Source organism: Zootoca vivipara, chromosome 11 (assembly GCF_963506605.1).
Source record: "Zootoca vivipara chromosome 11, rZooViv1.1, whole genome shotgun sequence".
Taxonomy (NCBI): Eukaryota; Metazoa; Chordata; class Lepidosauria; order Squamata; family Lacertidae; genus Zootoca; species Zootoca vivipara.
In genome coordinates this window covers 8,386,968-8,401,182 of record NC_083286.1, presented here as the reverse complement: position 1 = coordinate 8,401,182, position 14,215 = coordinate 8,386,968, and the positions used below count along the sequence as shown (strand labels likewise).

Genomic DNA, 14,215 nt, shown 5'->3' with positions numbered 1-14,215 from the left:
CTTTGTTTTAAATCCAAAAGTGAACTTCGATTGTTGAAAAGCATATTTTACCTAGCTGTTGCAAAACTATTTCCATAATGGAATAATGGAATGCTCATGACGCATCAGTGGCAACTTTGATTTCATGGTGTCTCTTGGTAATGGCAAAAATAATTCATCCAGTACAGGTAATGTGTCATAATCTTGTCATGATTATAAAGGAACGGCACATGATGGGGAGTGTTAAGTCAGAGAGAATACAAAGGACTTTTACAGCAAAAACTACCAGCGCTGCTCAGTCTTTCAGCTATATTTGTGTTGAGCCCATATTAACTGCTAATATCTTTTTTTGAATGCCCTGAATCTATTTTCCTAACCTGCTTCTTTCCTGCATCCCCCACAAAAAATGACTGCCTTTACAGACCATAAATTTGGAAGAGTTTTAAAGCAGCATGTGCCAGGGAGAGTGGGACCTTTATGACTGCGGCACCCAGCATGTGGCATTCCATATACGGGGAAATTAGTTTGTGTCTGAACTTTGCCAGTGTCCCATCACTGCCTGAAGACTTTCCCAGCAAGCCTTTGATTTGTCTGCTACGTCATTTGTTTCACTTAGTCATAGCTCTTCTTTGAACATTAATTTTAATATTCTGTTGCTACTTTTCTTCTGATTCCCACCCCCAAATCAATGGATTTTTTTTAGTGCTGGCCTTGTGTAGTGTAATGCTTTTTAAAAACAACAACAACAACACAAACAAACCCAAGAACTATTTTTGTCATCTCTGTTTTCAGAGAGACAAGCAGGATAAAAAATATTATATGAAGAAATGAAGATCATGCTGCCTTGCCACCCAACAATAGGTTGAGAGAGCATATTCCTTAATCTTAGCGTTTGGGGTGTAATACAAATTATTCCATTAAAAAAACCCTTCTATTTTAAGCAGTTGGCTTACAAAATGGCAACCAAATCACATGGAATACCTGAATGCCTTAGGTTGCAATCGTAATAATATCTACTGGGAATTAAGTCCCACAGAATAAAATGGGGCTTTTTCTAAATTAAGATGGTTTAGGATTGTAGCCTAAATGAAGCAGGAAGATTGTTCTTGGGTCTGAGTAGTAATGCACATCAGTTCTTGGAGTTTGTGAACTGTAGGTGCCAAAGTCACTTCAAGTATGCAAACATTAAAAACAGCAGCTGTTATTTGGTGTGAATTCCAGCATACAAAAAAAATCTGAACATTTTCATTTAATTTTCTTGTAACAAAGAAGAGCATATCCAGAAGTCAACAGTGCGTTGAAGTATTACCTGTAACATTAATGATTCTGGAACTTGACAAAGCATTAGTTGCTTCTTGTTAGTATTCGCTGCAATAATTATAATATTTTACTAATTTTATCTGTACAAAAATGCTCCAGTATCTTAGGAAACAAACTTGTTTATAGTGACAGCAGGCGGAAGCAACCTTCAGCTGAAGCAATTAAACCCCGCCTTGGAAATATGAATCCATTTCTGCGTACGTGCTAAATAAGTAATATCCTGGCAGACTGCAATTTAATATTAGTAAATCGATTGAGAATCAGAGGATCATTCCCTCACATCTTTTATCACAAAAATGAAACTGAACTATAATAATCCATTTCCTCAGTTCTTCCATTGTCCATCTCCCACCACTACACCACAAGGAGCTGTACGATCCACAAACTCTTGTTGAATACAGTAATGCCCATACTAAGGCAATATAACCCAGGAGTTGGCAGCCATACTATCAGCAAGAACTTGGCTACAAAACCAGCAATGAATCATCAGGCTGCAAAGTAACACATTGCCTTTTTAATCCTTCCAAAATAATAAGGAAGGAAGGAAGGAAGGAAGGAAGGAAGGAAGGAAGGAAGGAAGGAAGGAAGGAAGGAAGGAAGGAAGGAAACCCCAAAGCCTTTTTCTAATAGGAGAAAAAATAGTTTTACAGTAGTTCTACCGTGTTTCAACATTGGATTTTTACTACTAAGTTTTCTGAGAAGCAGTTTTGTTTTAAGCCATTCAACACACGACAAGATACTTACTCATCAATCTACACTGTACAACAATAGCCAAATTCACAAAACAGTTTAGTCACAGTCTTTGGCTTGGGTCTAAAAAACTAATGGCAGAAGGGGTGAGTAGGAAGTGTCTTTCTCGACCCCCCTTCCCTGGCAGCCTCCGCCCGCTCCAAAAAACAGCTTCTCCTGAGGGTCAGAGAACCCTACAGAATGGGTCGGGGTGAGTTGGGCCATGGTGCAGGTGTTTGCAGAGGACATGGGGCTTTTCGGAAAATCAGGCAGAGGCATATTCTGCGCGCAGAAAAATCAGTAAGACTTACATGTAAATGTGTCTAGAAAGGGGCTGCCAGCTACACTTACTTCAATGGCGCTTGGACTAGGGAGTAAATCCCACGGAAAGGTGGGATTACGTCTGAGTAAAACATGCACAACATTGTGCTGCAAATCACCTTAAATCCAAATATTTCAGCTTAATTAGTCGTGGACTAGGCCATCCATAACTAATATCCTGGCAAACATATAGCACAACTCAACGTAATTGTGGCAATACTATTTGTTGAAACAGGAAATGTTATTCAAATTAAACAATAGTAATAAAGCACCCACCAGGCAATACTTTCATGCTTTCCTTAAACCCTTCCAAATTCTGAGTATACAATCTGCTAAGAACTGCTTACAATAGTTGTGCTATTTTTATTTTTTATTTTGGACTTACATAGAAGCAGGACTGGGTTGCACCATACCTGTTGAACACCTTAAAGCTATACATGCAGCCACCAATAATTTATTTCTGTCTATTTTGAAACCTGCAATGTACCTATTTGCAATATTTGTCATTTCTGAATCACTACGACATTGACCAGGGTTGTTCTCAAAGGCAGAAACATTTTATCTGGGTGTATAAAGAGCCAAAACCAAATTACTGAGAAGGCGCTCATTTTCTCTAAAAACTATCTCAAACGCTCTCCATTCCACCAGGACAGCACAATGAGTATGAATGCAGTGTATCAAACAGTATTCTATAGAAATCTTGCTAGACAAAATGAAACTTAATCCAGCAAATGCTTACACAGACTTATTGGTTTATCTTGTACTGTTTCCATATCGTTTAAAAGTTTCTGTCTTTAACTTCTTGGGTTATTATATAGAATAGATGCCCACTTGGAGCCCATACCTTTTGGAAACCAACTTCTTCACATCCCCTTTTTCTTTTGCTGCTTTTTCTGGCTCTCTGATTTACTTGAATCCATTTTACGACCTACAGGTCAAAATCATAGAGCTTTTCTTAAGAAGAGGCAACCTGAGTACAACTATTCAGCATGAGTAAGAAACTATAAACAGACCCAAGACACATTTTTCCATTGCTTCACCGGAAAAGGAAAAGAAGAGGAAAATGGAGGGGTGTGTGTGAAAAGCACTTTTCCAGTCTGCAATATCATGCTCTTGGATAATCCATTTAGCCATTTGTGCCTGGTCTAGAGGGGTTCCACCCCCACCCCACCCCCCAATCTTAATGCAGTAAATTGTGTATGTTGCTCAAATGCAGACAACAGCAATAGCACTCTTACTCAAAACAAAGAAAAACCAGGCTATATCAAAACAGTTTGTTGTATAGCCACAGAATTCTAAGATCATTCTAAAAACAACTACTGTACTGGGAAGCAAGTGCCACTGACTTAATGGGACTTTCCTTCCAAGTAGCGTCTACGGGTCTGGCTGCAGTTTTTTTAAAAAATTAAAAAAGCTGCTCATTCCTCACACCTTCAGCCTCAGGTAATAGATTCACTAAGGCACACTTGTATTATCAGAGTTAATATAAAGGAACAGCAGATTTTAAAGTGACACTCTTTATATAAATTGAAGGGAACATTACAGAGGAAAGACTCAAGGCAGGCAGGGATAGGAAAAACAACAATAAGCCTAGAAAATATTGTTATTAAGCAAAATAAGCGTGTTACCTCTTCGTTCACTTGCTGGGCTAGCCGACAATTCTGCCAAGCCTGACTCTCTTCCAGCAAAGGCTAGATGGGAAAGACAAATAAAGTGCAAGTTTACTGAGGTTTTCTAGGCTGCAGCTCGCTTGGGGGGATGCGATCCGCTCTCTCCTTGCCCCTCGCCTCCAAATTCCCCAAGATCGGATGCACAGATTCTTTTAGAAGGCTCCCAGACCTGGTGCAAAAACTTTCACCGCTCCGCTTCTTTATTTACCTCTGCGCAGCAAACAAAAAGAGCTCGGGAATCGGGCTATTTAGTCCCTCTCACCTAGACATTTCGCAAGTCCTAGCCTAGCCCACCTCGTTCTCGTTTCTTTTTCACTACGAGGGAGAGGCGGGCGTGCAAGAAAGCACTACCTTGACTCGACCAGCAACTTCCCCGTGCTTCGTTTGGTGCTTCTTCCTTCTATTTGCACGCGCGGTTGGGATCTGGTTGCATTCGACCTGGGCGCAGCGCTTCTGCGAGCAGCGCTGGCCGAGAATTCTTGCTGTGTTAAGGGATGGCTATGGACGCCCCTTCTCGATGCATACACGGGCTGCAAAGAGCGAAGTGCCGTCGTTCCTCTTTTTGCAACGCAACACAAGGGACCTCCTTGGGAAACGAAACACCTACGAGAGGAGTGACCCCCCTCCCGCCTTCGTGTTCCAGCCTCCGAGATCAGAGGAGAGGAGGAGCTTGCCTTAAGGGTATACAGAGACCGATCGGCTTTGTTCAACCCGTCGCCAAAAGGTACAAGGGGGACTTACTCTCGAGCCGCTCGCTCGGCAGCCGCGGCTCACGTCACTATTCAAATGTTATAGCGTCCGTCTGTCTGTCTCCTCTCCGCCCAGCTCCACTTCCCTTGCGTAAAACGCTCAGTTTAAAATCATTCACTGCGAGCAAACTACCCACCCTCTTCTCTCCGAAGTTTCCCTAAAACTGCGTGCAGACGACAGGTTGTCGGTTCTTGCTTGCACACGAGGATTGAGCACAGTCAGTGCGATAAGCCTGGAATACATTGTGCGGTCCAGGCCGAACTACACAGAGAAATCCCGAACAGTGAACAAGCGCTGCCTTCGCCCGCTAATCAGGGAAAAATCTCTCTCTCTCTCTCTCTCTCTCTCTCTCTCTCTCTCTCTCTCTCTCTCTCTCTCTCTCTCTCTCTCTCAACTTCAGCTCTCTCTCTCTCTCTCTCTCTCTCTCTCTCTCTCTCTCTCTCTCAACTTCAGCTCTCTCTCTCTCTCTCTCTCTCTCTCTCTCTCTCTCTCTCTCTCTCTCTCTCTCTCTCTCTCTCTCTCTCAACTTCAGCTCTCTCTCTCTCTCTCTCTCTCTCTCTCTCTCAACTTCAGCTCTCTCTCTCTCTCTCTCTCTCTCTCTCTCTCTCTCTCTCTCTCAACTTCAGCTCTCCGCCCATAAGAATACGGTTTCTCGCTTGAGCACGCGACTCAATTAATCTCACATTGTTGGAAAAAATTAACAACCATTTCCTGCTATAAAGTATACAGATAAATATGTTTCGGATACAAGCTGAAAATTCAGATTGGAAAGAGAGAGGTTGCAGAAGTAGAGAGAGGAGAGAAAAGCAAGATTATACCATTCAAATTTGTACTAGAATGCTTGTTGTAATGCATTATTTGCCATCATCAGGCAGCTATTATCAGCCCTAATTCCAAACAGAAGTATTTTAACAAACTCTCTAACGAACTTATTGCTGAAAATACATTGCAATGCAAATAATAATTCAAAACTCCCCTCTACAGATACCTCCTTGACCTCTATGGAATCCAGAACTGTATCAGATGAATCCCATGGAGACTCTGAAGTGCATCTTAAAAGCAAGCATTAAGTTCTTTTTGCAACTGGAATCCTGCCATTTCTATTAGTCATGGGCATTCCACAGCTGACTCCTCCATCAGGCCTCAGATCAGCAAAGCCAGTGCTTTGCTTTAAAGCTGCAACCCTATACTGTGTACACTTACTTGGGAGTAAATGCAACTGAACTTTGCATTACCAAGTAAACATGTCTAGACTCATGATACTCATGAAAACTCAAGGTTCTTTGCTTGCTAAACTGATGGCTTCAAGGAAAACTTCAAACCACTGGAAGTCACTGGCAATGAAGAGCTGGAGTTTTTAAACTTCACATTTAGGACTGTGCTTTCATATTTTCCAGTTATAAGTGCAAAGAAGAAGAAAATAACTCTGGAATAATTATACTTGGCACACTTAAATTACATGTGCATTTATGAATTCCCTGAAAGGTCAAAAAAGAAATCTGTACTTCTGAAAAGTCAGACAAAGCAGACTTTCTCCTACATAGAATTCAGATGCATTTACAAACAGATGTCACAACATAAATGTATGTCAAATGAGAGCACACTAAATCTTGACCACCTCTTTAACTTTACTGCTTTTAGTTTTTAAAAAGATACTGTCCTGCCCTTTTCTTTATTACCACAATAACCTTTCAAGATCAAAAGCTTTAGATCAAAGCCAAGATCAAACTCCTTGCTTTAAATAGAAGCAACACTACCATGAAATATATTATTCAAAGAAGAATGACTTAATGGAGATATCACAGTAGAAAATCTTATTTCAGCTTTTTATTTTTACATATAATAGGATAAAAGTAGTAACTGAAAGCTGCTACTTGTTAACGATTATGCCGTTTCATGGGCAAAGGCTAATAGGAAAAAAGTCAATAATCAAAGGAAAGGGTGTTGAAAAGCATATGTTTGGTACACCATTTACCAACACTTTCAGGTCCAAAAACAACAAAGAACCCATCATGAACAAAGTCCCACTTTGTATATTCTAACTACACAGTTTGCTAGAGTGTTGCATTTGGATGGTGAAGAACCAGGTCCAAGTTCCTTTTCCACCATGAAGCTCACTGAGCAGATTTGAGCGAGTTAACCCAACCTCACTAATTGGAGGGTGCTCTTTATACATATTTACCTTTGCTAAATGGAAACTACTTTTCTGAAGAGACCCACCTAAAATTGGTCTTAACCACTTAACTGGAATTCATGTGATTAGCCCCCACCCCTATAGTTTGGTCTTTTAATTATTACCACATTTGTACTCAAAATGCTTGTAGAAAAAGTAGTTTTCACACAGTTCACATAATGTGGTCCCAGAGTGACTGATAAGCTTCATGAACGAGCAGGTTCCAGGTTTCCCTTATTCAGACAAATGCAACTTGTTCAAAATATGCAAATCAGTGGTGTGAATCACTTTCTATCTTAGAAATGCTACAGAAAAGATACATACATTACTAATGTTAACATTTCTTTATTTAGTGCTAGGAACTACTCAGAGGGCAGAGGTTATATGAGCATGCTTTGTGTGCAGAAGGTCCCAGGCTCAACCCCCAGCATCTCCAGGTAGGACATGGAAAAACTGCATGTCAGAAACTGTCTCCATATAAGGCAGCTTCCTGTGGCACAGCAGGTTTAAAGTCTCACAACATGATCCTTAGGGTTACTACAGTCCTTTTGAGTGCTAAACAGTCTTGAAACGTACCATAAAATATCAATTTGGAATTGTGGTGCCCTCCCTGTAGAACACCCTTCCATCAGATGTGAAAGAGAGAAACTAGATGACTTTCAGAAGACACCTGAAGGCAGCCCTGCATTGGAAGATTTGTAAAGTTTGATGTTTCGTTAATTTTTTTATATTCTGTTGGAAGCCACCCAGAGTGGCTGGGGCAACCCAGTCAGATTGACAGGTTAAAAGTTTTATTATCATTATCATCATCATTATATTATCATCATCATCACCACACCACCTGCAACCTGATCCTTTTAACTGGATTCAACCTGAGATTTTCTGCATGCAAAACACGTCCTTTGAGGAAGGAGGTGCAGTAAACTCTGAGTGGCTGGAATACAGCATGTCAAATAGTTTTCCAGCTCCCTTTCCCATTTGCATCTCAGTTGTAATTGGACTGTGAGCCTTGCCTCCCTGAAAAGTACCCAGTTTAAGTGCTCTACATATAAAAAAATAAGACACATGCCACTCAGTGTAATTTTAAATGCTCCCTTATCTGTTTTAAATAATTTGTAAGCTGACCTGTGTGCTCTTTATGTAGAAAGGCAGCGTAAAAATGATTTAAATAAAATAACAATTCCAACAACATTTTCTGTATGTACCTATGATTTCCCATAAACATACTCAAGAATCACGCTTAGAAATAAAAGTTAAGCTTGTACAGTACTGTATAAACATTTGGTTGTAGCATGGTGTCCATCTAAACAGGGTCACACATGACCAGTGTCATTTACTGTTATTAGCCAACCCCATCTAAATAATAAAAACCAAAATACCTGTATTTTATAATTTGGAAATAATAAATTTGTATTGCAACTACAGAAGTGTTTTGAAGTGCTTGTGGCCGTGCTTACTACAACTAACATCTCTAGAATCAATAGAAGGCTATCATTGGCAGGCATCTCTTTATACCTATTGTATTTGCAACCGCACCGTCTCCACTTCAATCTATCAAGGATCTCTGATGCTGAAAACAGTCAGTGCTGAGGAAGGTCATGCTGTCTGAAGTGAACTCAGCTGCCCTCTTTTATTGGCATGACAGAAGTCTCCAGAGACTGAAAAGCTTGGCAAAGAGCTAGAAAGGGGTGGAGTGTAAGTATTTACTGTAAATGGCCATGATAAGAGTTTCTCTGAAATGAGCAGACATACATTGCCCTGTGGAGCTATATTACTTGAATCCTGGGAAGTATTTTCTTGCTTCTTAGGACAATAAGAACAGAAGCTAGGAGCCTGGAGTGACTATTCACCACCACATTAAATTCTACAGCCACCTTATATACTTTATAAATCAGCAGTCAAGTGGCTGAAATTTATTGTTCCTTTTTTACTGGTTTTTAATGTGTGTGTGTTTTTTACTGTTTATTACTGTATACAGAGGAAAATGTTCACACTGAAGTGTTCTAAAATAAAAGCAGTTAAGGGGCAGCATATTTCTCTTCTCCTTGAATTGTTTTGGATGGCCAAAGAAAACAGAGCAAGAGTTAATTGGTAGCTAATCTCTTTGCTTTTCTTGGGACGTTTTTGCAAGGCACAGATTAAAATAGGCTTTTAATATAATGCAGGCTCAGCTGTGTCCATATTAGGAAAGTCTCAGCTCACATCCCTGTGCAAGAACGGACCTTTCCTCCCTCCGCTGTGTTTCCACCCCTTGCATATGTAGGTGGGAGAGAGGGAGCTTGGGAATGTGAACTTGATCCAGCATTGATCAGCCAGGCAGCAAACTCTTATTGTTCTGTAGATACCAAACATATTTCCTTTCTACTAGGGATAAACTCAACCATTCTGCACATAACACAGCTTTTGTGCTCAGCAGTGTGATTAACAGAAAAAGGCGAACCACAAAGAATATTCAAGCTTTATTAAAGCTACCATAAACACCTAAGGGATCCAATTCATAGGCTTATTCAGGAAAGAGAACACATGTTCCCATTTCAGGCTCTTGTGAGTAATGCTGCCTCAGGTGTACTATACCTTTATTCCTGTATCTCATTGTTTTATGGGGGGGAGGAACAATAAGTTTTCATAACTAGATTTTCTGCTTCAATGTGCTAAATCTAAATTCTGGATTGTACCCAATGATTGTACAAATGGAAAGCAATTTGCACAACTGATCTTTTCCCTCTTCTTATCCTTCTGATTGCAGGAAGCTGACAGGAGCTGAGGAGGGTCCAGTCTCCCTTGTGATGAAGATAACATTGATGAAAATGTAAATGGGGAAGCCGTAGAGCTAGGCATTTTGAGTGCAGGGACACAGAATAGCAATTCAGAGAGGCCTACATACTACAGGTGCCAGAGAACTTAGAAGGGTAAACTGGAGGACTTGGTCTTAGAGGATGGCCTTGATATAGTGGGAATAACAGAAACCTGGTGGAAGAGGGAGACGTGGTGCAACATGGTTATATCTGGATATGAGCTTCAGAGGAAGGACAGGGAAGGATATACAGGAAGTGAGACCTTAAAATGAAGAATGAAATCAAGTAAACATTCCAAAGTGGAAATGTAGTAATGGATGACTTCAACTACCTTCACAAAGACTGGCTATGTATGTGTTCCAGTCATGACAATGAAGGAAAATTTCTAGATACCCTAAATGACTGTGCCCATGGAACCAACCAGAGGATCAGTGAACCTGGAGTTAATCTTGAGTGGTGTTCCAGGACCTGATGTGAGATGGAAGTTTGAGCTAATTGGGAGCAGTGACTAGAATGCTCTTAAATTAAATACGCATGTAAATAATCAATTGCCCAAAAAAATCCAATATGGTCACATTTGGTTTCAAAAGCAACAACGAACCCACTGTGAACTAAGCCCCCCAATGAGGATGTTGGTAAAAAGCACGTTGAAGCTAAGAGGGTTAAAGCACTTCAAAGCACTTGTAAGTTGGAATTTCTTTAAAAGCATGACATTAGAAGATCAACTGGAGTGTATGCTGTAGATCAAGAAAGGTGAGGGCCAAGAAGATGCCATCATGGTTAATAGCAGAGTCAAATGAGTTATTAGAGGCAAGAAGGCTTCCTTCAAAAAACTGAAGTCTTGTCCAAGTAAAGAGGGGAGAAAGGAGCACAAACTTAGGCAAAAAGAAAAAGTGCAAGCAGGCAGTAAGGGATGCAAATAATAATAATAATAATATCGTAAATTTGAGGAGCTCATTGTTAAAAACATTCAGAACAACAAGGAATTCCTTAAATATATTAACAGCAGGAGAACATCTAGGGAGGCAGTTTGACCCTTGGAAGACAAAGGAGTCAAAGGTATACTAAAGGAGGATAAAGGAATGAATTATTTGAACCTGACTTCATAACAGAAGATATAGGGCAGATCCCAGTGCCTGAACTAACTTTTACAAGAGGGCAGTCTGAAGCAGATTGTGGTGACCTAATTGACAAGTTATAGTCTATTAGACAAAACAAAAGCTGACAAACCAGAAAGGTCCACATAGCAGCCACCCAAGAGTTCTCAAAGAACTCAGATACCTGAGGACTGGAAAGTAGCCATTGTAACACCAGTTTTTAAAAAGGCATCAAGGAGGGGGATTCTGGAAAGTAGCTTAATTCATTATTGCTCTGCCTCTATAGTTTCAGGCAATAATGTGTCTAAAACCAGTTGCCTACATGTATCTGGTTGGTCACCGTGAGAACAGGATGCTGGACTAGATTCGCCATTCTTTCTTGAGCCCCCCAAAAGCCTCTCCAGAAGATTGGGGCCCCTCCTGAGCAGCAGGGGAAGCAGGATCTCCTGAGATTGGGCAAAAGAACCTTGTACGAGAAGTGTTCTGCTGTCTGCAAGATTCTTCTGTCTGGTATCAGAAAATTATCAAAGCAGTCAGGAGGGTCCCCAACCCTCTGGAGAGGTGTTGCGGCTACAGGAGCTGTAGAGAGGGAAGAGAAAGATTGTGTGCACAAGCTGCCTTGTGGCCATGGAACCAGTGGATTTAACCTTCAGTGTATAAATCCATAGTGTAGTGGTGCAAAAATTAAGTGTAGGTGAGTGTAATTTTCAAAATTAAGGCACTAGATAGACTATCTGTTAAGCTTCAGTAGAGCAGAAAAAAAGGAAACAGTTTCCAAATGACGGGCTATAAAATATGCTTACTAGGCAGAAAATCTGTATTACCCATTTTGGGGAAATGTACCTGACCTACACAAAAAAGAGTTTTTAGATGGTTGCTTCAGTTTAACTGTCTTCACTGTGTGCAGATAAATCATGTTCAAAACCAAAGTCTCTGAAAGGCACGAGAAAGAATGAGAAGAAATACCAAACATTAATCTGAGCAAGAGTGGTGATCCAGAATGGCTTTTACTTCTCTGCTGAATACACCTCACAATTTTAACTAAACAAAAAAAAACAAAGAAAACCCCCAACAACTTTGAAATATAACATATATTGTGAAAATATGCTTTTGAGCTACAGTCTTATGCCTATTTAAAGGTAAAGGACCCCTGACAGTTAAGTCCAGTCGTGACAGACTCTGGGGTTGCGGCACTCATCTCGCTTTACTGGCTGAGGGAGCCGACGTTTGTCCAGGTCATGTGGCCAGCATGACAAAGCCGCTTCTCGCGAACCAGAACAGCGCACAGAAACACCGTTTACCTTTCCGCCGGAGCAGTACCTATTTATCTACTTGCACTTTGATGTGCTTTTGAATTGCTAGGTTGGCAGGAGCAGAGACTGAACAACGGGAGCTCACCCCGTCATTCGAACCGCCGACTTTCTGATTGGCAAGCCCTAGACTCTGTGGTTTAGACCACAATGCCACCTGTGTCCCATGCTATGCCTATTTACCTGACAGTAAACCCAACTGAACTCAAGACTTATTTCTGAATAGACACATGTAAAGGATTGTACTGACATTCTCAAAATGCATTCATTAGGCATTCTCTCAGACTAGGAATGAGCAAAGGTTATGAGCAATTCAAGAAAGTAGTAGTAATATTTATTACGGTCACCGACCAGCACAGTAATTTGCATTACATCATTAATGTTTAAAATATTTTAAAGAAATTTAAATAAACTAAAATTCAAGAAATATTTTCCAACATCACTTATATTATGTTGAAACTTTAAAAGTAAAAAAATATAAAATGAACTGAAACATGTTCCAGCAAAAATATATACTTTGAATTGACTGGGTGTTTTTTTTTTTAAAAAAAGAACTTTCCTTACTCGGTAAATGCACTCCCTAAAGTCTGGAGGACAGATTTCTAATAACCATAATTAGACAATAATAGCTGATTATACCTCAGCGCTAACTCAGTTTCCTACTCACGCTGAAAAGTCCAAGAGGCAGCCCAAACAAAACCAGAGATTTTCTGAAAAGATCTGTAACCAGTTACTGCAGCCTGATTATAGATTTCCATTAACAGAGAACATAAAGATCATTGTGAGTATCAATAGGGTAATGTTTGGGCCTGATATTTGGAAGAATGCAATTTACCTATGCTTCATTCATTAAAAAATGGCGACAGAAGTTGGGCAATTACAACTTTAGATTAGATCAGGCATCCCCAAACTTCGGCCCTCCACATGTTTTGGACTACAATTCCCATCTTCTCCGACCACTGGTCCTGTTAGCTAGGGATCATGCGAGTTGTAGGCCAAAACATCTGGAGGGCCGCAGTTTGGGGATGCCTGGATTAGATCCTTCATATACTAGTGAATAGGGACGCGGGTGCCACTGTGTGTTAAACCACAGAGCCTAGGGCTTGCCGATCAGAAGGTCAGCAGTTCGAATCCCCGCAACAGGGTGAGCTCCCGTTGTTTGGTCCCAGCTCCTGCCAACCTAGCAGTTTGAAAGCACGTCAAAGTGCAAGTAGATAAATAGGTACCACTCCGGCAGGAAGGTAAACGGTATTTCCGTGCGCTGCTCTGGTTTGCCAGAAGCAGCTTAGTTATGCTGCCCACATGACCCAGAAGCTGTACGCTGGTTCCCTTGGCCAATAAAGCGAGATGAGCACCGCAACCCCAGAGTTGTCCGCGACTGGACCTAATGGTCAGGGGTCCCTTTACCTTTTATACTAGTGAATATTCATAATTTGTTGCAAGTGAACTATAAACAGTGTAGAGCTGGTGTTACTATTGGGCAGAATGAACAGTTACCCCCAAACCGCTGATCTGGGATGTCATGAAAGGGTAACAAATGTTCGATTATTTAATTGATTAGATGTGCTTGTAGGATTTTCTACCTCAGGTACCAAAATAACTTGGCCAGTCTTGGGTAACTTGACTTGGGGAGGGGTGAGTGTCATTTGCTGTTCTATCTCAGGCAGTAAAGTATATTAGTCTGCTCTGAAACAGTGGTTTCATGCAGTACATAATATACCACTGTTATACAACAGTATTATACAATTATTATACAATTTTATCATGGCAAAGATCATTCTATTCCCAAGTAAATCCATGTAGCAAAAGTCCCTTCTAATTCTAATTTAAAGCTTCCCATTTGCAGGTTCACCTCATTTATGGCTTCCTGTTGGCCAAAACTGGAGGATTAGTGGCTAAAAGCCTCTTTAACTTCTCTCAGTGCTAGTTTCTTTTCCACTGGCAGGATTTAATTATTGACTTGTTTGTTTGTTTTCAATTGCACTAAAGTGTTTTTACTTTGCTATTAAAAATAATATAAAGAATGAAAGGAAATAAAATAGTTAAAATATTCCCCTTCCATGGGAAGATA

General features: G+C 40.5%; 1 protein-coding gene across 7 annotated transcripts in view; it reads right to left on the bottom strand.

Annotated features, from left to right (window-relative positions):
* AOPEP (aminopeptidase O (putative)) overlaps nt 1–14,215 on the bottom strand; it is a 194,842-nt gene that overhangs the window by 80,745 nt on the left and 99,882 nt on the right. For 6 of the 7 annotated variants that reach the window (XR_004691556.2, XM_060280102.1, XM_060280104.1 and 3 more), the window contains 2 exons: nt 3,978–4,040; nt 3,194–3,277 (listed from right to left, as the gene is read on the bottom strand). Coding sequence is in view for 5 of the 7 variants with exons in the window: in XM_060280102.1 (XP_060136085.1) it covers nt 3,194–3,277; nt 3,978–4,040 (147 nt within the window). In the remaining 2 variants the exon portion in view is untranslated. Of the gene's footprint in view, nt 1–3,193; nt 3,278–3,977; nt 4,041–5,757; nt 7,625–14,215 lie in introns of those variants that run through there. The other variant, XR_009558309.1, reaches the window with a different exon arrangement.